Consider the following 25,858-nt stretch of genomic DNA (forward strand, 5'->3'; position numbering starts at 1 on the left):
TGTCCATAGATAAAATGTGGTTAACAGGAACTTTTAAGTTGACAAAGGTGAGTAAGGTGAAAAATCCCAAGGGACAGGGCTATGAACATTAAACTCAGGAGTCTCAGTCACAAGGATGGATAGATGGATTAGACAGATGCCATCCCAATTCATGTGACCTAACTCTCCTTTCATCAGATTCAACTCCCTTTATTTCCATAAAATTAAATATTAGTTTTGTGAGATACATAAAACATTTATGTCTAAAATGTGCCATTTTTCCACATGTAAAGGAAATAAAACATGTTGAAGAGACATCTGTACTCCCATGGTCACTGCAGCATTATTCATAACACCCCACACATAATACAAACAACCTAAGTATCTTACCAGGTGAGGAGAAAAGGAAAAACTAATGTGGTACATATACACAAGGAAGTAAGAGTTAGCCACATAAATATTGAAAGCCAGGAGTTTCTAACAATATAGATGCCTGGAAATCATGTTAAATAAACAAAATAGGACAAGCCCAGAACTACAGACAAGACAGTACATGGTTTCTGCCACATGGTCCTACATGTTCCTCTCATACAAGTGGAGAGTACACAAGACATTGCTAGGAACTGGGATCTGTAAAGAGGTAGAAAGGTGGGGGAAACACTGATGCTAAGGTGAAGCTGCATCTGGACAGAAGCAAGGATGTCTGGTGTGAAACTGGAGGCAGTAACTGTGCACTGCGCATTTCACAAAGCTAAAGAAAGGGATCTTGTAGAGTTGGGGACACTTGACTAGTATGAGCGAGACCCCAGGAGTCATCTTCTACACACCAAAAGAAAGAAGTGATAAATCTGTACGTTTAAATTGTCTAGAGCATTATGCATTAGATAATGTGTCAGAGCAGTACATAATACCACATCATCAGGAACTATATATTTACATTATATATTAACTGAAAAGTAAATACAGACTTAAAGCTATCAGTCTTGCTCCTGGTGTTTGGAGGTACAGACATAGAGTTCTATCTCCTTGTGTAAAAGACCTTACATACTGTTAAACCATTGCCAAAAGTTTGGAAAAATGTATTGGCTTAACCATTCCACTGTCTACATTTTGGGAATATTCTTGATGGGTATCTTGAATAAATAGCAAACGAGCAAGCAAATCACTGTGTTACATACTCTACGGCACAAAGACGAACAATAGACGTAAATCTGGTGGTCAGCTTGTGTCTCCCCAGTCTTCCTCCAGCTGACATGGAAGCTACAATTTGAATGTTCTCCAGACCAACCCATTCCAAATTTTCATCATAAAATCCTTGATATGTCAACACCTATATAAAAACAAATGTTTATAAATGGTTTTAACTTTAGATTTCTCTAATCATATTAAGATCATGCATTAGTCACTTGTCTCCTTGCTATAACAAAGCAGCTGACCAGGGCCACATCAGGCAAGCTCTGTCTTACAGTTCAAGGGGACACAACCCACCCCAACATGCCTGGCAGGGCAGCAGGAACAGGAAACAGCTGGTGCCGCTGCATCCCGAGTCAGAAGACAGCATCAAGCTCTGCTGCCCAGATCCCTGCTCCACCTGCCGTAGTCAGGGCTCAGCAAAGTGAAGAGTGCGCCCCACATTCAGAGTGGGCCTTCCCACTTTAGTCACCAGATAATCTTCACACACACCAAGGGTTTGTCTGGTGCCTACCGACCATGCCAACCCAACCATCAAGGTGAACGACGCAGTATTATCTGAATTGCAATTACTTCCAAGTGTAACCATCCCCCTTCAGTCAACTCAGCAATTTAAGATAGAAACATTTTAAATTTTTACATCCTGAAAAAGTGGAATTGTTCTGCTCTGCATTTAGTTAATTTGATCTGATTCCTCTTCTTTTAAAATGTTTTCACTGCATTAAAGAGTAAAACCCAAACACTAGTATAAATTTATTAGCAATTATAGAGAAAAAAGCCAGGAGTCAGGAAATAATAAGAAAAATATTTCAGGCTTTCCCATAACTATATTATCACATTATACAATTGCATAGTCCATATAAGCATAGCAAGCTCTAAAATCATGGGGCTTTTAATATGATATAATAACATACAGGAATAAATCTTTTACACTAAATAAGGACATGTGATACAAAGCAAAAGAGGAAAGGAGGGTGCACCCCAGGTTTATAGAGAGAGTAACACTGTCGGAGCAAGAACAGCCAAACCTCAAGACCTCCCTAATACCAGCTGCTGATGCCTTCACCATTTCCCTGACAAGGTAAGGAGGGTGAACAACAGATTTCCAAATGGAGAGTGACTAGCCTAGAACAAGACTTAAATATTTCATGAATTTCAATTCTGATGATGTGCGCTAGATAAAACTGGTCCAAGAGAAGGAAAGCAGATTTTGTATCTATAAGAAGAAAAATACTGGTTCCTATTACAGATAAGACTTACCTGCTGGAGAAAAGCCACCAAAGTGCTGGTTCCCCACTTGTCCAGCTTGGGCAGGTTGATATCTTTCAGGTATAAAACAAGTCTTTCACAGTCTTTTGGTCTGTACACTCGGCCAGTGTTCGTGCTGATTACCATGCAAGTCTGGCTCAGCTTCTGCAGAAGATGCCGGGAAGTAGTCTGAGCGCTGCAGTGCACTGTAGCGATCTCAGTGGAGCGCAGCTGGGAGAAGGCGTACCTGAGCAGCATCCTGCGGGAGATAGGTGACACTGGGCAGCATCGCACTGGGGAAGTGTGCCCAACAAACCACTCCTTACACTCAACATGAAACTGATATCCTTTTCTAAACTATTTCAGATTATGTTGTGAAGGAAAATAATGAACATAGATATGGTCTCCATAATCACCAAAGTAACTTTCTAACTTTTAAAACTGTGGGAAAATGTGTATTTTAAGGTATTCCAGGAATTCTTACAGGTTTCCTAAGTTCAGATTTATAAGGTATATAGAATACACTAGTTTTTCCCCCATAGTTCATGGAAAGATTTTAAGTTCCCCAAGAGTTTTTGCTTTGTTTTGTTAACTACCCTGATTGAATAGATTTTTTTTTAATTATTACGCCAACATACATGTAAAACTAATCATTCAAGTTTATTCCTAAAGCATGAATAATGTGGGCACTAAACACAGGTAGCCTACACTAAGCTAGACACTATTTTTAATAAGAGAGCTACAGTCCACTGCTAAAATCCTGGCTAAAGCACACAGTAATCTGTAAGTGCATATAAGGGACTCAGTGTTTGTTTGATCATATGTTCTAAGACCATACAACATGGCAGAGAAAATGTCAGTCCTCTCTGTAGTCATTTTTTCTTAAACAGGAGTGACAATGAAAATTGTCCTGTATAAAAGTCTAAGTGCTTTTAAAGTAGAAGGAAGGAAGGAAGGAAGGAAGGAAGGAAGGAAGGAAGGAAGGAGGGAAGGAAGGAGGGAAGGAAGGAAGGAGAGAAGGAAGGAATGAAGGAAGCTCGCTAGCTTGCTTTTAAATTCTTGGTCAGAAAAGAAACAACTTCACAATATGTATCTCTGAAAGCATTTTTCTTACCCTTTGCCACATCCTTCTGGTCCCACGAGAATAAATGGCTGTTTGGTATCAGAACTTAGCCAAGGTTTGAAATAATCCAGACCCCGCTGCATGTCAGGAGTCTGAATGACAGGAAGGGTGTGGCCACTGCTGAAGTCATCAGCTGTCAGGCTCTCGGGCTTCTTCAGCACGTAGGATGCTAACTGTCCTCGATCAAAGTCATAGTAGGTGTCCAGTGGTCTGTGAGAGTCCGGAGGGGATTCCCGTGCCCAATTAAAAACCTTCAGAGGAAAATGTTGTAACGGGGAGTTTTTACATAGTCATCCAAGTAAATATCTCCATAGTAAATCACTTTGTTTAAAAAAAAAAAAAAAAGTTTATATTTACCACTTCTAAACAAACTTTAAAAGTAAAATGGTATTTTACCTCAATATGATCTGAAGTAAAATAAAAATATATATGAAAATACCAATTTGGTAGATATTTATAGATCAAGTTATAAAATTATAAAATATATCTAACTTTTAATAGTTGTCGCACAAACTGCAGATTTTTTTTTTTTTTTTTTTTTTTTTTTTTTTTTTTTTGGTGTTTCAAGACTGGGTTTCTCTGTGTAGCAGCTGTCCTGGACTCTCTTTGTAGACCAGGCTGGCCTCAAACTCACAGCGATCCACCTGCCTCTGCCTCCCAAGTGCTGGGATTAAAGGTGTGCGCCACCACGCCCAGCTCCAAACTGCAGGCTTTAAGAATGCTAAAACCCTGTTTTTCCCAACATTTCCCAGAACTGACTTCAGTTACAACCACAGCATTCAATGAGCAACTGTGCTCCTCAATACTGAGAACTGTGCAATGAGAATGTTTCAGAGCAGTGTACAGGGAGGTATTACACAGCAGTGGAGAGAGGCTGGAGGCCTCACAGCCATGGAGAAGCAAACAGGACAGAGGAAGCAACAGATGAGGTACTAAGCAAAAGCGAGTAGAAAACTGTGTTGGTCTTCCACAGGCCCAGGCACATATAGGGTGCACAGACATACATGCAGGAAAACACCAATACACATAAAAGAAAAAGAAAACAAAAGTCCCTTATGATATAAAAACTGGCTTTCTAACTAAGTGGTTCAAATACAATCTGACATTATTAAAGAAATAATTAGAAATACCCTAGTGTTTCTAAATGCTAACACTATTCTATTCTAAAGGATTATTTAAAAACTATATTCTTATAAAATTAAAGCTAAATGAAATAATGGAATATATTTATATGACTAAATAGGTTTAAACCTTATTTACAGTTTTCTGTTCCAAGCCTTAGTTTAATTACAAAATCTCATAAAAAATTTGAGAATATCAGAAATTCTAAGCTTGATATACAGATATATATACACTCACATACATACATAAACGCACGAACAGGTATGTAGACCCACAAACATAAAGATGTCCTGTTAGTCTACAAAATGCATAAATTCATAAGTAAAAGTTACATACCTTGGAACTACATCGCTGTGTGGTGAGAGCTAAGGGAGAAGACAAGCTAAGATGGCAGCTGAAAAGAGGCTGTAAAATGTTCCTTACCTCCTTGGTAAACTCCAGACGGGATTTCATGTTCAGATTCCCACCCAGTCCTCGTATGAGATTAATAACAAACTGGTCATGGTCTTTGCATCCGTGCAGGTGGGACAGCCCGTTCATCACGGTCCCAACCAAGCTTGTTTCTACCACATAGTCATTCTGTCGATTAAAATTCACGGAACCAAGGCAAGAAAGACAGACATTAACCAGCGAGTGCCAACCATACAAATGGACACAGAGCACTGCCAAAAATCTTTCCATTCATTGCTTTCATTTAAATATCAAGTATGGATGCTATTCAGTTTACATGTATGCTTTGAAAATTCAAAATTATTTTTAAAAGCAATTATGTATTTTGAATGATAAATGCTAGAATTCTCAAATACATACATGACACATTTCCTCAACCTAAAGAATATACATACATATTTTTAAAACTTGAGCCAAGCGCCTAGGTGTGGTTTCCATCTGAAGCGCACACCACAGTTTCAGGTTCTGAGGCCAGTCTCCAGTGTGTAACACTGTCATGAAGGTACAGTCTCTAACAGGCGAGATGCAGTTGGTACAAGCTCATCACTAGAGGTGACCCTTACACCCCTGCTTCTGGTCTGTTTTCTCCACTTCCTTTTGCCAACAACATGAGGCATAGTGATGCCAAGCGCCCCAGCCACCAGCCACAACTGCCGTGAGTTCCATCAAGTCTGCTCTGCTTCCCTGTCATGACAGACTAAAGGTTCTGAAACTACACACCAGGATTTCTTTCCTGCCTTAACAGTGACACAACAGTAACTACTACAACATACGAACATGACTCTTATTGTCCCCTCTCCTCCATCTACCCTATAACTTAATCATCTTACCTTTCCATATCGAGTCTCATAAGTATATGCTATCTAGTATTGCACCTTCATTCAGACAGACAGACAGACAGACAGACACACACACACACACACACACACACACCAAGCAACCTAGCAGATCTGACAGCATCAGCACTCCTAGAATGAACTATCTGCTGAAAAGATGCTGGACACAGGCATGAGGCATCTCAGCAGCAGGACAGCTACTCACTCACTCCTAACAAACTCACTCTGGAGCTAAGGGGCATGGCAGGCTCCCTCTCTGCCCTCACAGAACCTCCAGATGAACACAAACAGATGTTTGGTGAGTGTGGGGGTAGAAGCAAATAGTAGAAACATCTTGTCAGACTAGGGAGCAGGGACCTCCTCCTTCTCCAGGTCTAGGAGAAGCTAACTCATTTGTAACATTTTAACACTTGCTTTTATTTCTCCAGTTCCTATCCTCACAAGGGAAGAAAAACAAACACAAAAGGATAAAAAAAAAAAAATAGCAAATTTTCTATTTTTATGCACTTTTGGTCAATATAAAAAAACTGACCTCTAGATCAAATTCAGACTAACAGTCATTTGACATCAAAGTAACTGTTGCTATTCTATTTAATATATTTACATTTTTCATAAAATCAATAACGAGTGAATAGCCACACAAAGTTTTAAAAGATCATGTATGCACGGAAGCCCACTGCCCTCTTCTATTTTGGTAGTGCTGCTGCCATGCTGGTGGGCGCGATGATGTGTTTATGTGGCATTCTCGTGCCCCAGGTAGCCCCATCTCTAGAAAGGCACACTCTCACTCACTTAGACTTTGCATATTTAGATGTCTATTTTTATTGCATAAGCAAATGTTTCAAATATTACTGTAACTCACTATCCCTTCTGAATTTTAGTATTAGCTTAATAATGTTTAACATGATAGATATCTAGGTAATTACTAACAGTAAAATGAGACAAGATGATTTTTCTACTGAGAAAAAGACATCCTAGCATTCAAGCTTTTGGGGTAAGTTAGGCAAGGTTCTATAGACATGAAAATGAACCATCTTACCAAGGACAATACAGGCGGTAAACTTCAAACCCCTACCCAGATCTAGCCAATGGACAGAACATTCTCCACAGTTGAGTGGAGAGTGGGGTATGACTTTCACACATACTCTGGTGCCTCATATTTGACCATGTCCACTGGAGGGGGAGACCTGGTGGCACTCAGAGGAAGGATAGCAGGCTACCAAGAAGAGACTTGATACCCTATGAGCATATACAGGAGGAGGAAATCCCCCTCAGGAACAGTCATAGGGAAGGGGAATAAGGGGAACATGGGAGGGAGGGAAGAATGGGAGGATACAAGGGAGGGGCTAACCATTGAGATGTAACAAGAATAAATTAATAAAAAAAAATTTTTTTAAAAAGTGCAAACTCAGCAGAAGAGGGAGATTAGCTATAGAATAACCCCAAACCTAACAGATTATATAAATATATATATGAACACCTATGTGTACATAGGTGTGTGGAAAAAAAAAAAGACTAGCTAATACAGGTAATGGAAGTAGACAGGAAAGGAACAGCGATGCTGACATCTGCTCGACGCCGTGGCCCAGCAGTGCTCTACCATGAGAGAGCAAAAGCAGGCTCAACTCCTGACTGCACTTCCCGCTGCGCTGACCATGAACTGCCATGGGCAACTCACCTGCTTTAAAACCCACTGTAAAGCTTTTGAAAAATAATCTCCAATCCAGTTTTCAAGATTACTTCTGTATTCAGCGGGCTGATTCCTCAACCAAGATTTTATCAGGGAATTAAGATCTGTCTCTTCATCACTACAAGAGATTACCACAAACATGCAAGTTACTTAGGAAGAACCTGTCACCTACTTCACACTAACTCCTGTCCCTATAGACGTTATCCATCAAGTCTTTCGTGTTAGCAGACCGTCGGCATCGGCGACTCCATGTGTGTGCTGTGAAACACTACAGGAGTCACGACACTACTTGAAAGTTCTCGTTGGGCCTCTCCACAGATAAATGCCTGGCAAACACCAGGGGAAATAAAGGAGCCCTAAAAGGTCCAAGCTAGAGTACACAGCAACCTAAAAGTTAATATATAGCTATAGTTTACATGAAATCACACAAATTCAGTGTGCCTCATACAGCTAGCACCTCTGCCACCAACAATGTACAGTCCTCCGCAGCAGTATGTGACTCTGCTAAACAGTCACAGCACCCACTTATGTAACTTTTTATCCTCCATAAACAGCGGTCTCAGTCCTTCCCTCAAGTCTTTCTACTGCTTAAGTTAATGTAAATACAAATAAATACTGAAATTTTAAATTTACCTGTAAGCCTACCCTTTACTATAATATTCTTATAAGATTCTAAAACTGAATAAATGGTAAATTTATATAAATATCACCAAAAATTGATATACCTAAAATACCATTATTTTTATAATTAACCTTAACATCAACTGAAGTTCATGACTAGTTTAATATAAATGTTTCCAATAATACGTAGAGTGAAGCCAAGAGTTAAATACTGGTAAGGCATAATCTAAGCCCAAGTGAATGACAGCAATGCATCACTCTTTACACAGAATGGCCTCCAATTGTGCTGAAATACAGGTAAGACGAATAGCAAATTCTCAACATTTTTGCCAAACTATTACTCATTTGGGAAAATGAAGCTGGTCAAAATGTCGTGCTCTGGTACATGACTGAGTATGTGAAATCTCTAACTAGTTAGTACTCATTTTTGTCCTTTAAGCCTTTTATCAGCTCACTGGAAAAGTAAAAAGTATATAGGAAAGAGGTTTTCAAGTTGTGAAATGCCAAGTTTAGGTGAAGGACCTATTATACCTGAATCAGTCTTAAAATCTTAGGAATTTAAAGTTCTGTAGCTAAAATATGCTACAGGGATTTAACTACTATGTTCTAGTGTTTATTTAGTATGCTTACATATTCAATCTCACCTGCTTTAAAACTTACTGTAAAGCTTTTGAAAAATAATCTCCAATCCAATTTTCAAGATTACTTCTGTATTCAGCGGGCTGATTCCTCAACCAAGAATTTATCAGGGAATTAAGATCTGTCTCTTTATCAATTGAGATTGAGAATTCAATCTCAGTATCTTAAAATTTTTAAAGGAAATTAAGTACTTGCCTTTTGTCTTAAAAAATAATACTTAAGATATTTTAAGATATGACCAAATTGCTAAAATAATTCACATATAATAAAACAAACTCTGAAACAAAATCCAACCAAAAATGCTAATCATGGATGCAATCAATATGAATATATTATCTGTTCTTTCTTGCAGTTTTTTGAGACAAGGTTTCTCTTTGTAGCTGTGGTTCTCCTGGAACTCACTCTGTAGACCAAGCTGGCCCCAAACCCACAGAAATCTGCCTGCCTCTGCCTCCCGAGTGCTGGGATCAATGATGTGCACCACCAGCACCTGGTTATTCATTCTATTTTTAATTTAGTTCTGAGCCCAGAATGATAACTAAAGAATATTCTAATATATGGAATAGAAATGATTTGTAGCTTACCTAAGAAATATCATTCCCATTCTAGATATTGTGGCTGGCGAGGCACAACTTAAATCATGAGTTTCAAATACAAAGTTAACATTTGGACCAAACTGAATCCTTTCTCCGCTGGGCATGGTGAGCAACCGATTATCATCCAGAACAGAATTTAGAGATTCTACCCATTCAGGGTCAATGTCACCATCACAGATTATCCATGAGCTGACATCTATTTCCAAGATAGAAGAATAAGGACTTTAAAAAACCATACATACATACAGACAGACAGACAGACACAGACACACATATGCGTGTGCGCGCACACACAACACACACACACACACACACACACACGGATATGTCAGATGCTCTAATAGTCCAACATAAGGAATAAAGTAACTTTGATTACTTAGAACTAATTTCCACCTTAACATAAAGAGCAGAGTTGAGCAAGCTGAAGCGTCACAGCAAACAGCGCTACACAAGCGCTAGACAATCTGTGGGCAATCCTGCATCTACTGTCCTAGGTCAGCTACAACTCATACAGTATTATTTTGTTTACCTCTAATCAAGCAGATCGAACTCCCAATGTTCCTTAAAACCTGGCTGTAAGATGAGTATTACTGTTTCAGTGAGATATAATCTCCTGATCTATGTGACTGGCCATGTCGTGAGAATATATAAATGTTTGCTACATAACGTCTCTTTAAGAAAACCCAATTTTCACAAGAAATAAAGCACTACCTGCTACCACTTGATTTTAGTATATCCAAGGATGGTTGAAATGGGAAGAGCAGCACCAGGTTGATGCTCACTTATCCTTCCTAAAATCAGGCTGGTTCCCGTTGTACTTTAAAACAATTCAAAGAGGGAAGTGTCACCAGCACTGTGGGAAAGGGTAGTGCTGGCCTTCATTTAATGTAGTATTACAATGAGGAGGAGGAGGAGAGGAGGGGGAGGAAGAGGAAGGAAAGAAGAAGGAAGAAAGAAGGGAAGAAGGGAAGGAAGGAAGAAAGAAGGAAGGAAGGAAAGAAAGAAAGAAAGAAAGAAAGAAAGAAAGAAGAAGCAGCTGCTGCCACTGAAGCTGCCTTGAAAACCCTTCCAATGGCATCAATTTCTGAATAATTACCAACTGTCTTATTTGAAAAGCTATTGATTCAAGCTTGGCAAAGTAGTCTACTGAGAGTCTAGTTTCTAAAAAAAAAAAAAACAAAAACAAAAACAAAAAAACAAAAAACAAAACTCTTTAAAACCAAGTCAAGCTGGGCATGACAGCTCACACCTGTAATGCCAGTACTTGAAGAAGCAGAAGCCTGAGTTTGAGGCCAGTCTGGTCTAAAAAGACAGCCCAGGACAGCCACGGCTACACATAGAAACCCTGTCTCAAAAACAAAACAAACAAAGTCAATTCAAATATGGTAGCACAAGCCTTTAATACCACCATTGGAGGCAGAGGGAGGCAGATCTCAGTGAGTTCAAGGCTAGTCTGGTCTACATAGCAAGTTCTAGCCCAAGGCTACACAGTGAGATCCTGTCTCAAAAATACAAAATGAAAACAAAAAACAAAACACTAAACAACACAAATAAATTGGTAAAATTTAGATCAAGAAATAAATTGTTTTACTGCTTCAATTTTAAAAATAACTCAGAATATGTTCACACTGACAAGTTAGTGATGTTCAAACACATCAGTTATACTAACAAGGCAGATATTTTGTATGCATTCAGTAAATTAGTTATGAATTATATTTAATCAAGTGACTCTAAGTTTTGACTATATTACAAGTTGCTATCAAGCGATAAGTCAAATGACAACAAGACCCAAGCATGGTTGGTGATAAGTGACTATAACCCCAGTATTTGTGGGGTTCCAGGCCAGCCTGGACTACAGAGTGAGACTCTGTCTTAATAAAACAATAATAGAAAATAGTAATGCTTAGTAAAATAGCAAAAGAACATCATTATAAAGTGTTTTAAGTCACACAGAAACCTTAATAAGAACATTATAAGCAGGCTATGCTATTCTCTAAGGCTAATAAATTAGACAGGGACCAACCTTGAGGCTCACGAACGACTTGGCGAGCGCTATTTGTCAGAACCCCGTCAGACCATTCTCTGGTATCCATGTCTATATGTCCCAGTAACTGGTGTCTGGGCATAGCTTTGGGGTTCATCGTGTACTGTTTTACTACTTTGCCAATTTTACAAAGTGCAGCCCTTAACATTCTCCAAAGGGTAGACTTGCCAGCACCACTTGGACCAACAATGACAACTCCCGTCCTCTGGCGCAGCTGTTCATACAGTTCTAGAGACTTCTTCATCTAGTAGGAAAGAAAGTGTGCTCACATGTGATTCACCACATTCAGCTGCGCTCAGTTCTCTCACCATTCTGCACACACCTTTCTGCTGGAACTGTAAATTAAGTCTGATTTCTCCACTGGAAAATAAAACCTCAAATAGACCACCAGTGAAATAAATCAGAACGTATTTACAATGCAATCTTTAAGCTCAGCATTTGTCTTTTAAAGAGGTGGCTTTGCATAAAGTTAAAAGCATACATCCTTTATTTTGTTTAGTCATTTGTTTAGTCATTTATTCATTAATTCATATTCTACTTCTTAATAAAAGTTAAAGGGAGACATTCATTTTAAATGATCATCTATGTCACATAGAGAAGAGCTTCTGGAAGAATTCCTACAAATAAATTATCAAGGTATAACTAAGTTACGTGTGATAAATAAGCAAAAGTTTATATGACCCATCTATCACACCTAAGATGCTGTGATGGGCAGGTACCAGGAGTAAAATGCAGAGCAAAAACATATGCAGATGCTGACTTTCACACAGATCACTATCTAGTGAGGAACGAATACTAATCCAACACATACTTAACATTAAACATTCCATGCATGATGGAAGTCAGGACACAGCACAGCAAGGGTCCCTAATCTGAACTAGAAAGCCGAAAAAAGTGTCCTAGAGTAAGATTAAAGTTAAAAGATGAAAACTAAATTAAAAGGTGACTGATAACGATCATTAATAAGGATCAACTAGGAAAGTGCATTAATCTATTCTAAAATACCCCTGACAGTTACCTGGTTGGGTATGACTTCATAGTTGGCCTCCTCGAAGACTTGCCTTAACGCCGCACTTAGTTCATCATATTCTACTTCTTTAAAGTCAATTCCAGGGAAAACATCTTTAATCAGTGCATCAAACCGGGTGCAATCAGCAAATGTGAATTTTGACATTGTATTGAGCCTCAGTGCTTGTACCACAATATGATTTTCATTAACTACAGAGAAAGTTTAATTTTAAAATTATTTTTATCAATTCAATAACAAATAAGCTTATAGTATTGCTACTCATTACTAGTTATTAACCAGCATGCTAGGAACACTTAAAAACAGTGAATCATAATGGCTACACTTCATTTCCTATGTTTTGACTGATTAGAAATAAACTCTTTCCATGGGATTTGAATCCCTGTCCACCTTTCATGTCAACCTAGTAGCAGAGTTCAAGTAACTTCCTTTTTGAAGATGTGAGCCTTTAGCATTTAAAGAACAAACAATTTTGTTTGCCATTTCATGCTATCCTTTCTCTATGCTCATATTTTCAGTCTTTCTTCAGACTAAAGTTTGACTTCTAGCACCTTCCATGGAGCTGAATCAGGCCAGAAATTGCTTAAATTTGTTTTTATTGTGAAAATTTTTTCTTTCTCCTTCAATTGTGATTGATAGTCTTGTAACAATTTTTAATAGCAATGTGAAAACTCAGCCTTTCTAAAAGGACACAGGGGCCCTTTATTCTATATAGATGTGATGAAAGCATTTGCCTGCTACGAGCCAAGTATGGTCTGAGTACATGCTGCTGTGAATAGTTCATGCCACGCACCTAGCAACAGAACATGATAAACAGCATGTGCCCCTGCCGCCTTCTCTCTGCTGAGAGCCTGATCTAATCACAATCTACCATCTTCATCTACTGGAAGGAAAAATACCATGGCCTGTTTCCAACGTCTCTGCTAACTAAGTCACACGCTCCTGTGAACACCTATAACCCAGAACTCTGAGGGTAGATTCCTAGAGTGTGTGGCCGTGGGATCTCATCAGGTCTCCCAGGGTGGCCCAGAACCTCGTCTTCCTGTTTCAGCTCCTCAATTCTGGGACTGGAGGCACACATCACAGCCTGTGAAATCTAATGAACCTTACATTTAAAGCAAGTAGATTCAATTATTCTTTCACACATCACTACTACTTCATATGCAATGTACCCTTGAATTTTCCTGTCAAGCTAAAAGTAGAAAAAAGTCAGAATAATATATAAACTTTAATTAAAAAAAAACAAAACAGTAAAATCACTCAATTAACTGATACAAGTATGCCACACTAATGTAAGATGTTAAAAGTAGACAAAACTTTGCCAGGTTTACAGAAACTGTCTACACTGTATCTACAACCTTTCAGTAATACAAACTATTCTAAATTAGAACATTTAAAATAAGGCACTTTAATTAGAATAATCAACCATACCATCTTGTTTTGTGCCATTTTTCTTCAAGTGTCTGAGAAGATTCCCGCTTCCTCTCAGAACCGTCTTCAAAGCTCTCAGCCCCCAGTCATAATGCTGCTGAGGCGTCAAAAGCTCCCTGAAATCAAGATGCACGATGAATAGCTTTACAAGGAATTACTTTTAGCATCACAACCACAGAAATTAATGCTAGAATTTCATTAATTTACACAGGAAAGCCAACACACAAAATGATCACTCAAGAGAGCAGCTGAAGAAAGAACCACAGGACGAGACAAACTCCTCATGAACAGATGTTTTCCTAATGAAGACGCTAAATGACAAGCAGCTTTCACTTGATTCAAAACATCTTCTGACAAGCAGCTCACGCCTCCTCCTTCAGCACCATCCCCATTCCCTAGCATCTAGTAAACAGTATGAGCCACAGCTGTCGGTTGTCTAGGATGCTAAAAGTTCATCTCTAATACTGGAAATAAAAAAACACATAAAAAGATCCCTCTAAAGTGCTGTAGCCTCTGGGTGGTCAGCTGGGAAACTGGTGAAACAGCCATTTAGTCAGAACATCTGGTAAAAATATTGTGAAGAAAAAGTATCACATTAATGACAACTAAGAAAAAGAACAGCTCTAATACATACATTTTTATTGCTTTTTGGAATAAAATATGCCATATCCATACTACAAGCTCACTATATAAACTAGAAAAATATGAAAAGATGAGCATACAAACCAATCATTACAAACACAAATATGAAAGGACCCACCTAGCTAAGTTGAAAATGGCAACCAACTTTCTGCCCAGTTCTTTAGCGTCCTTGAAGCCCTCTGAATACAGAATCACTTCTGCTATAAGATCATTGTCGGGACGTGACATCGCCACTGGCCTGAAAAGCTGTTTGAGGTTATCTGGAAGTTTTTGTCTTCCTCCATAACCCTTTCCAGCAGGATTCATGGTGATAAAAATTCCAGAATTAGAATTTATTTCCACCTGAAATATTAATATAGAAAACAGACATCAGCCGGGCACAATGGCACCCTAGGAGGCAGAGGCCAGCCTGCACTACCGTGTGAGTTCTAGGACAGCCAAGTCTACACAAAGAAAGTGTGATTCAAAAAAGAAAAAAAAACCTCTACGCCTAAGTCCAACATCTTCGTAAAAGCAAAAGCAGCCTCCAATACACATCGTCCTGTCATACATGATGACAGCTCATCATGCGTTAGAGTGGACTTCCTTCATAAGTTTTCAAAGAACCTAAGTTTAAGAGTAGATAACTCACTTCAATGTCTATTTACTCACAGTGTATCTTTGGTATTTATGTCAATAATGATTAAAATACAAACTTTGAAAATTAGACAAACTTCAATTCAAATTAAAGATCCCTACACTTTTTGTTATCAAGCTTGGTTTCTTCATCCATAAAGTAGAATAGCAGTATTTTCTTCCAAAGCCTATATTGAGTAAGACAATACATTAAAGCACTATGATAGTTCAGAAACCTAAAAGCCATTTCACAGCTAGTCACACAGGTCACAGAGCAGAGGCAGCAGTGAGGCCAAGTCACACCAGGTGTCCCTACCTCTTTGCCAAGCAGCTCACAGACGGTTCTGTGATTCTTCAAAGCATCCTGAATGGTCTGGATCTGCATGGAAACGGCTGACAGTACAGCTTCCTCCAGTCTATTGAACTCATCAAAGCAACCCCAGGCTCCACACTTCACCAAACCAACAAATATCCGACCCATTGACTTCACATCAATGCCCTGAAAACATTAAAAAAATTGTTTTCATTAAAAATGAAAATCTCTAGTGTTAGTAATAATGATATTTTGTGCAGATAAGCTAATAATTTTTCACCCAGCAAGTATAGTGGTGCACAGCTGTAATCCTAGCTCCTGGAGGCTAGGACAGAATAATGGTTAATGTCAGTGCAGCCTGGACAGTCTGGGAGTAGGGGTGGGGGAAACTAAGAAGTCACTTCAGGAAATACTCTCAAAAGCACACACAACAAAGTAAAGAGACGGCGTCATTGCAGTCATGCTTAAGTCGGAGTAAAAACCCTACACTGAATGTTAAAAGCACAAAGATAAATTTAGGGTTTATTTTTCCTTATTGTTCTTACTAAAAATCTTTTTGTCCAGTATAATAAAAACATTCATTATACATTTAAAAATGTTTCTTCACAATAACTCTCCTTATTAAGTTTGAGAAGTATACTGTGTACAAACCCTATACATCTTACTTGTTAATTGAAACCAAACTTTTGCTTAATTGATTAAATCTAGACTGACTTTAAACAGATTGTGGTAATTATGCCTGTGATGGCGGCAACTGCGGTACTGGTGAAAAGGCCCACAGAGGCCCAGGAGTTTGCAGTCTTCATAGAAACTTCCACAAGTCATCACCACCAGCCAGTGATTTGAAACCAAGTCTTTCATGTGTATGCACAAGCAAAATAGCCCAGCCATTTAACACTGTAGGGTTTCACACCTTCATACCTCATCACAATTAAAAACTAAGACTTGTCTCCCAAGAAGTCCACCGAGAGCCTTCACTGACTCAGTCTTCCCAGTTCCAGCCGGTCCATAGGGATTCCCTCCGAGCCCCATCTTCATAGCTTGAGTCAGAGTTAGGTAGCACTTGTCTGTCAGTGGAGTGTAAACCAGCTTGGGAGCGTTACCCTACATGGGGAAGCGAGGTGTTAGCTCACTCATGGTCTGCTCCATCCCAGTCAGAAAGCACATGCGCAGCACACAGGGTTAACTGTTCAGCACGGAAGACTTTCAGAGTTGTTCCTAGTGAGCTAACTCTGAAAATCGGAAGCTGGACTAGAGCTGCAGTCTTAAGTATACATCTCATTACAGCCTGAGAGGCTTGAGCAGGGCCAGGGTTCCAAATAGTCTCTTTCATTCTTAATGAGGGCGCAGTATTACAACACTAGAGCAAACAGATGTGTGTTACACAGGAAACATGCCACTTCCTACCTGTTAATTCATGTAATTTACTTCCTGAGACCACAAAGTAAAAAAGTCTTTAAAATTATTAAAATGATGAATTTCAAAAGTAAGTATCGTTTTCTATGCTACACAAATAAAATATCCTGTTCCTTCAGCCATTTGTGGACTGTGGTGTTATTTCCTTTGAGAAGGTCACTTAGGTGCTCCCTAACATGATTGTTCTGCTGACTGATTATGACAGAAAAGGGCACAAATGATTCAACTGGACTTTTTGGAACCATTTATATGATTTAAATCTTTTATCTGAAAATTTCTATTCCTTGCAAATTGAAGCAATCAATCAGCAAACACATTCTAGCATACTGGCAGTCACAGTGTGTGTGGAACCGTGCACACACCCCACTGTTTGACTGGAGTTGCCTGTATACAACTCTTAAGCTAAAGATGATATGAAGCTCAGCATGAATATTCATGGGAATAGTCTTTCTCATGGGAAGGATACATCTCAGAGAATTCAGTGACAAAGGTAATGTCAAATTTTTTCTAAGTAGAATAATGTTTCATTTATTCTTATACGGCACCTTGGAAATTCTGAACAAAAGACAGTAAAAAAACTGAAATAGAAATATTATGTTTTCCAATAGCAATTTCCTTTAAATAGTTTCTATCCAGAAAAATCAAATGCTTCTACCAAAAGTCCTACCTGGTACTCGTATGTATACTGAAGTTCAGAATCCACCATTTGAACATAACATGTATGGTCACTTTTCATATAGAATCTAACTTGTTTTTTCCAAGCCCAGTCGTCAGTTGTATAAACTTGAACTTGATTTAATTGCTTCACAATATCAATATTATGGATAATATCAAGAATTAGTGCCTTAAGCTTAAGCTCCAGAATTCCTGATTCTACACATAAAAAAACAAGACACAATGTTAGTGTATGAACTGCAGCATGTACACATATGTGCTATGTGAAAGACTCTAAAAGACTTCAATATAAGAAGCAAGGGAGAATGGGGAAATAGAAGGATGCAGAGTGTCCTAGAAACCTACAAGTAGAACATTATGATGGACAGATCTGGGCCCAGGGTCCTGCTCAAACTATGGCACCAGACAAGGACAATACAGGAAGTAAACTTCGGACCCCTACCCAGATCTAGCCAATGGACAGGACATTCTCCACAGCTGAGTGGAGAATAGGGTCTAACTTTCACATGAACTCTGGTGCCCCATATTTGACCTCGTCCCCTGGATGGGGAGGCCCGGTGGCACTCAGAGGAAGGATAGCAGGCTGCCAAGAAGAGACTTGATACCCTATGAGCATATACAGGGAAAGGAGGTCCCCCTCAGTCACAGTCATAGGGGAGGGAAGTAAGGGGAAAATGGGAGGGAGGGAGGAATGGGAGGATACAAGGGATGGGATAACCATTGAGATGTAATATGAATAAATTAATAAAATATATTTTTTAAAAAGACTTCAATATAGACTACAATACTGTGATAACAAGTTATGCAAAACAGAAAGTCAACAAGAAATGGGAAAAACTGCAAAAGGCATAAAATTTAGTCAGCTGAGGAGCCCAAGAAAATAAGCACACGCTTCCCTTTCCATCTCTAAATGCAGTAAAAACCCTGCGTGCAGTGGCTCTTATGGCTCACAAAGTAAGGAATGGGCGCCAAAAGTACACCTGCTAAGAAGGCCAACAGGAAAGTCACACCCTTTCACTGTTTTTCCTTTGGAATACCAAGTCCCAGACCTTATATAGGCAGAAGTTGAGCTTGGTACAGAACAGAAATCCAGCAGACCTCCCTCTAGCTAATGTTTGAGAGACAAGAAAGGTCTCACAACCTTAAAACACTGGCAACTGGGACCTGGAAGAAGAGAAAACTCCAACAAGAAGCTATCTTCCTCCATGATGCAAGGAGAAATCCTGGAGAAAATAATTTCTTTTCTCAAAACAAAAATCCAAGAAAAAATGGCAAACCATACTTGCTCACTGTCCTCCCATGAGTGGCACAGCCAACAGACACATTCAGAGCACACAAAAGAATAAATACATGAAAATGCAACTTCCAGGCCACAGGACCCAAAGGGAAGCAGAGAAATCCTGGGATGACAACAGAAGAGGGGCTACAAGGTTTACTTATAAACTCCATGCTGCCACCAGGTGACACTTCAGGAACTTAGCACACAGGCTGGAGTCATACAGCAGTCTGGAGAGAGACTGGCACTGGAGCCACAACCCAGAACTTCTGACTCAGTCACTAAATCAAAACTGGCCACTTGTGCCTGAGAGTCAAGAAAGACCCAACAGACACTTGTAACAATAAGAAATGCCCAGAAAAGAGGAAATAGAATAGACTTTGTGGATAAACTGGGTATGTGAGAGAAGATGGGAACAGGAGAAGGGAATGAGGGAAAGAGTACTGGGAGGGACAAGTGAGATTGGGGGGGGGGGGGATTTGGAGGGCAGTATAGAAACTTACTGCAATGGAAACTCTCTAGAATCTATGCTAATGGCCCTAATGGCGTATCTTAGTAACAGGGTAAAAGCCTGAAGCAGCCATCTTCTATAATCAGACAAGGATCCTAGCAGTGGGCCTACGACATGACAAAACCTTCCATCTACTATTATATCCTGCCTCCAAGATGTGCTGAGGTAAAGGTGGTGCAGAATTGGTGGGAGAAACCAACCAATGACTGGTCCTACTTGAGGCCCATGCCACGAGAGGAGGTCCATCCCTGACACTGCCTGCATGGCCAGGAACCAGAGCTGGATGGTCCAAAGACCTGGGATAGAGAATGAGTCCTTTTTTTAAAAAAAATATTTTTATTTAATTTTTAAATTTATGTGCATTGGTGTAGGGTGTCAGATCTTGGACTTACAGATAGTTGTGAGCTGCCATGTGGGTGCTGGGAATTGAACCTGGGACCTCCTAATGCATTACTACTATATTCATAGATTGGAGCCTAGCCCAGTGAGCATCAGAGAGGCTTCCTCCAGCAGCTGATAGAAGCAGACATAGAGATCCCCAGCCAAACACTAGGCAGAGCACAGGAAACCAAGGAGAAGAGGTGGGGCAAAGGACTGCAGGAGCAAGAGGGATAGAGGACACATGAAAACACAGTCCACAGAAACAAGTAAGGATGGCTCACAGGAACTAACCGAGACTGGACTGACAATCAGGGAGCCTGTAGGGGTCTGAGCTAGGTCCTCAGCATATATGGTATGACTATGTAGCTTGGTGTTCCTGTGGGACTCCTAACAGTGGCAATGGGGCTTGTGTCTGACTCTTTTGCCTGCTCTTGGGACCCTTTTCCTCCAACTGGGTTACCTTGTCAAGCCTCGATATGATGATATGTGTGTAGTTTTATTGTAACTTGTTATGATGTATTCAGTTGATATCCTTAGGAGGGATATGGAGGAGAAATGGAGAAGAGAGGGGGGGGGCAGGAGGGGCAGAGGGAAGGCAAAATGCAGTCGGGATATACTATATGAGAGAAAAATGAAAGAAAGAAGGAAACAAAAGGAAGTAATGCCCAGAATATAATTCATAATTATTTAACACTCAAAGAACCAAAACCATCTGAACCTACATAAGAAGAGACAATTTCCTGACACCTGTACCAAAGAAGAAACCATGAAAGACTTTAAGGACAATTTAAACAGTGCTCTCCACCAAGGCTGGGAGGGAGAAGGCACTGTCAGATCACTCAGCAGACTAGCCCATTTACACGATGCTTTGCCTCAAATAACAGCAGCAAATACTCCAAAAGGTAACAGGTGCTTCTAAAATGAATGGGAACAATTTCAACAAATAAATTTTTAAAATGTGAAAAACAAAACAAATTTTAAGCTTAAAACTACAAACCAGAGTTTTTTCTATCTTCAATTTAAAAAATGTATATATATAATTACTTTCATTAAATCTTTGAGATTTATGTTTTTGATATATTTAAGATGTTCATATATTATATTTACCCCTCATTGTCCCCGAACTCATTCCAGATTTACTCCTCATCTTCCCAACCCTAACTCTCAACTCATGCCCCTTATTAAAAAAAATGACATTTGCTTTAACATATATAATACATATACATATATGTAAGAACATTGTTTATAGACAAACAGAAATTGTCCATCACTAGTCAGAAAACACAAAGTGAAAATAAAGTGGAATGATATTTCAAAATGTTGGAAGTAATGGAAACACCCTTCAGAATCAAGGGTGAAACAGGACATCCTTAGGAAGATGCGTATTAACTGCAACTGACTGTAAACAAGCATCTGAAAGTTACTGAGCTGGAGGAAAATGGTACCAGAAGGAAGCCTGGAGTGTCAGGACTGAGAGAACCACCACAGAAAGGGTATGCATTAAGGTACAATGGAGTCAATCAGTCTTTTCATCTCAACTCTTTAAAATACATTTTAGAGTTAAAAGCCAAAATTATAATGTCATGGAGTATCGCAGTACATAAGTGTAACATGAGGGAAGGATAAAGAAACTTATGTCAGTAAAGTTTCGACATTCCACTTCAAGTACTATCTACTAATTCTGAATACAAGGTAAAAAGTTACATATAAACCAGGCATTGTGGCACACCTTTAATCCCAGCACCCAGGAGGCAGAGGCAGGCAGATCTACAGAGTGAGTTCCAGGACAGCCAGGACACAGAGAAAGCTTGTCTCAAAAAAAAGCAGACAGAGAGACAAAGAAAGGGGGCAGGGAGGGAAGAAAAGAGAAGAGAAGAGAAGAGGAGAGAAGAGGAGAGAGACGGAAAGAGAGAGAGAGAGAGGGAGAGAGTGAGTGAGAGAGAGAAAGAGAGAGAGAGATTTAAGGCTACAATAATTCACCGAGTCATCAAAGCTATGTGCAAGAAGGATCGGTAGTTAAAAGCACACATCACAGATACAGTAAGACAGAATCCAACAGATAGTTCCCAGGCTCCATACCTGAGTTCCCCGGGTCCTCAGAGCTCGTGTCCACACTGGTGTAGCGCTCAAGCTTAGCCACCAGTTGTGTTTCAATCTGGTGGAGACTGTGGTCTTTGATGGCATTTTCTATATCTTCAGTAAACTTGATCTGCTCTGCCAAGCATAGTATCTGTTAAAGAAGAAAAATTATTTTTCACATGGATAAAGTCCTACCAGTGCTTTTTTATCCTGCAAACACATATCTATATTACTAAACCAATACCAAGATGATTAAAACCCAAGAGCGTGGGCTGGCTAACATCTTCCATCTTCACACTGTAATATAAAGAATATATAAATATATACACTTTTAAATATTAACATGAAATATAAATATAGACACATGTATCTACAAGCTAAATTTACCCAAGGAAAGGGCTTTCCACATTCAATGGTACCCTAGTTTCTCTGACTGTTCTACATAAGCTCAGGCAGTTCACAATGTACAGAGATGAGTCATTTCGTAGTCTATGATTCAGGATGATTTCCAGTGCACAGGTATTACAACTGCTGGCCTCCTTGTTTTTGTTTCAACTATTACTAAAAATCTTAAAGCTTAAACCTAGTTTTCAAATTCTACCTTAGTACAAGATCTAGAATTATGAACAATAAAAGACAAAGACTAAATTCAATCACTCTTAAAAGATTTTAGGGAAAAACGTGACTTCAGATACACACGAAATGGTATCCTGATGTCACTATTTCCACCTTCTCAGGAGAAACAACTGAATGTTTGTTTGCATTGGAAGGGCTTGAGATAGATCCTCTGCTGCAACTTGTTTTTAAAATAACAATACTGTTCATGGTCACCCATGTGTGTGCACCACACAGCCCACAAACGGAGTTTAGAAGATAAACTTACCATTGTTACTTCTCTCCTTGTACCCTGTGAGTGCCAAGAATCAAACTCAAGTCATCAGGCTTGGTGATGTTGAGTACACCATTCTGTGAGAACTGTCCAACATCTCAATGCTTATCTAAGAGCTAAACTTCGAATGACTTAAACTTGCTAATGTGGATGTGGCCAAATCCTTAGCCAAGCAGGACCCTGACCACAGTCATTCCTAGTGCTCCATCATTCTCAGCCCAGAACAAGGTCTAAAAGGTACAATATCCAGGATCCAGTGTTGCAGGGATACAGTGCCCTTAAGACTAATTTGCGGCCATCTCTATAACCAACCATGTGGCCTAGCTTTAAGGCTCCCAGCCAGTGCTCCAGCACAGTGTGATTTCAACTAAGTTCCTCCCAGCTCCACCCTCTGAGATGATGCCATGAGAGGGGTAGAGGGGTAGGCAGCAGTGGTACAAACCCTCTTCAATGACAATGGCCTCACCACCTAAGCCAAGAAGTTAGCTTCTGCCCAATTCCCTCCACTTCAGTTTTTTCTCCCCCAGGAAGTAATGAACCTGCCAATAACCTGCTGCTGTGCAGCTCATCCTCCCAGGGTTGAAGGTAGAAGACCAAGGCTTTTATGATGAGACTGATGTGCTGCCTACTGCGCTAAGGAGGCAAGTAAGACCAAGGCTTTTAAAAGAGTGTGGATTATTACTAAGTACTGGCCAACAGCAGAGATGCCAGTTATCCGAGCCAGCTGACCCTTGCCTACCATAGCCCAGACACAGACCCTCTCACCTGGGAAGGGAACAGAGATGGGTCGATTGCACCTTGTGAACTTCGTCCAGCAGTAACACATTCTTTCAACAACTGTTTCAAAGTTTGCTTCATTTCCAAAGCCAAATCATTCAACCATGCCTGAAAGTGAATGGAGAAAATAATATGCAGGAGTGATGAAATAAATACACAGTCCATGTCTGACCACATTCTTTCAGTGCAGAAAGGGGGTGTGGACTCTTCAAATGCACTGTGTGGTGCATCACTTTTTATTATTTAAATTTTTGAGAAAAACAGATTTGTTTCGTTTCACTTCTTGACACAGCGTTAAGTGTGAACACCCACACCTGGGGCCAGTACTGACTACCACTGACTGGTGTGATATAAAAACCTATATGACCGTTTCAGAGGAAACCCAGCAAGCTCATTATGATCCAGCTGGATAGGGCATGGACAAACAACTAGCTGAGTCTCCTCATGTTCTAGTGACTGGAAAAGTGCAACCACAGAAGGGGCTGCCTCACCAGGATGGGTAGGCCACAGGAGGGACCATGCTGGCTGCCTTTTAAGATGATTTGTTTCAGTAACATAATAAAATTTAAGTTAAAGTGTACTGGGAGTGTAGCTCAGTGGCAGAACAGTGCCTAGCATGCATAAGGCCCTAGGTTTGATTCTCAGCACTGGCACTACCTTCCTACACACATACAGAGTGACATGATGGCAGAACAAAGTAGCAGCAACTATCAATTTCTACATAAAAGTTTATATTTATGAAAAAATATGCACAAAAGCTACAACTGTACGTCTTCGCTTCTTAAATTTACTCTAAGCTCTGGCTTTTTACTCATTTGTAGAGACTTGTCAGTACTGAAAACACTTCAAAGCCACTGAAACTAACCTAAAAATCCAAAGCTTAGTGCGGCAGTGGCTGTGGGTCAAGAGACAGAGGCAGTGGGGCTGACAGGACTACAGCCCGGTCTACATGGGCCCAAAGCTAGGCCGTGCTGTAGAAGACCCTGTCTGTAGGCCATAGAGGTGCTCTGATAATCACAACAGCTCCCAAGGTCTCGGCTTCTGCTTTGCTGCCATAACTGACCTAGCCGTGTCCTAGAATCTCAGCTCCTCCTCCCACTGTGCCAACAAACTATGAGAAAGGAAAAAACACACAAAGCAAAGGTGGCAGCTATTTAGCAAACATCAGTGCTTTCAATCACCTGACTTAAGTACTTAAAATCCAATAGAATGGTAACGCTTAAGCAGGAATAAGTTCTCAGACTGGAGATTACAAATCAAAGTGATACAAACTACCCCTGGTGTCAATTGGTGACCTCATAAAACTTACATTAAAAAATAAAACAACTAAGACTTACTAAGTGTTTCACAAACTACCTAGTACATTTCAGGAAAGGTATTCCATTTAATTTCCAAAAGAATGCCTTTGCAGCAAGAGTTAAGATTCCTGTTTCCCTGTAAGAGTAAGGCCTCTCGGTCATAGAGCTGACACAATATGCAGCTAAGAGTAACATCCAAGTCTTTTTTACTCCAAAACTACAGTTCTTTACAGAATTAATTGCTTTGCTTCATAAATCGAAACTCCATGCTCTCTTTAGTATCACAACTTTGGGAGCTAACAAAGCCAGTTTTGAAGATAAGGGATAAGTTTCATAAAAGACCTAAATTAGCCAAATCTACCTTAAAAATTGACTCAATTAACTGATACATTTCATTCGGTTTGTTTCATGAAAAGAGAACTGCTCACCTCTACATTGTTTGATAGGAGAACTTTCTTTTTAAAAGGTACAACTTCTCCCTCCAGGGACTTCATTGCAGTTATATGTTTTGACTCCTCATCAAAGCACACACTGTTAATGCCTACAATACAAAAGCAGCAACACTTGGGCTGAGGATGTAATTTGGTGCACAGCACTCTGCCGTCAAGCACAAGGCTCTGGACCACAGCCCCAGCACTGACAACAGCAGCATAAACCCAACGGCATTACAGCATAACAACGAACATGCTACATGCACACACACCACTTACAGCATACACTCAAATAGATACAACACAGCTATAATGTACATGGTAGAATATATATAGTATGTTCTCGTATTTAAATGTCTTAACAAAGGAAAGATGCTGAGTCCTCTTATTATTAATTTTTTTTTTTTTTTTTTTTTTTTTTTTTTTTTTTTTTGGTTTTTTGAGACAAGGTCTCTCTGTGTAGCCTTGGCTGTCCTGGACTTGCTTTGTAGACCAGGCTGGCCTTGAACTCACAGCAATCCACCTGCCTCCGCCTCCTAAGTGCTGGGATTAAAGGCA

General features: G+C 39.7%; 1 protein-coding gene across 1 annotated transcript in view; it reads right to left on the reverse strand.

Annotated features, from left to right (window-relative positions):
- Positions 1–25,858, reverse strand: part of Dync2h1 (dynein cytoplasmic 2 heavy chain 1) — a 192,232-nt gene that overhangs the window by 125,718 nt on the left and 40,656 nt on the right. Inside the window, exons 29-44 of the mRNA XM_051155884.1 lie at positions 25,298–25,410; positions 23,560–23,679; positions 21,906–22,056; positions 17,651–17,856; positions 16,489–16,671; positions 15,571–15,753; positions 14,758–14,981; positions 13,998–14,113; positions 12,558–12,757; positions 11,519–11,783; positions 9,484–9,691; positions 7,628–7,757; positions 5,087–5,242; positions 3,533–3,792; positions 2,431–2,677; positions 1,158–1,309 (exon numbers count right to left, since the gene is read on the reverse strand). Coding sequence (XP_051011841.1) covers positions 1,158–1,309; positions 2,431–2,677; positions 3,533–3,792; positions 5,087–5,242; positions 7,628–7,757; positions 9,484–9,691; positions 11,519–11,783; positions 12,558–12,757; positions 13,998–14,113; positions 14,758–14,981; positions 15,571–15,753; positions 16,489–16,671; positions 17,651–17,856; positions 21,906–22,056; positions 23,560–23,679; positions 25,298–25,410 — 2,914 coding nt within the window. The remainder of the gene's footprint in view (positions 1–1,157; positions 1,310–2,430; positions 2,678–3,532; positions 3,793–5,086; positions 5,243–7,627; positions 7,758–9,483; positions 9,692–11,518; positions 11,784–12,557; positions 12,758–13,997; positions 14,114–14,757; positions 14,982–15,570; positions 15,754–16,488; positions 16,672–17,650; positions 17,857–21,905; positions 22,057–23,559; positions 23,680–25,297; positions 25,411–25,858) is intronic.

This window comes from Acomys russatus, chromosome 14, assembly GCF_903995435.1.
Source record: "Acomys russatus chromosome 14, mAcoRus1.1, whole genome shotgun sequence".
NCBI classification, from domain to species: Eukaryota; Metazoa; Chordata; class Mammalia; order Rodentia; family Muridae; genus Acomys; species Acomys russatus.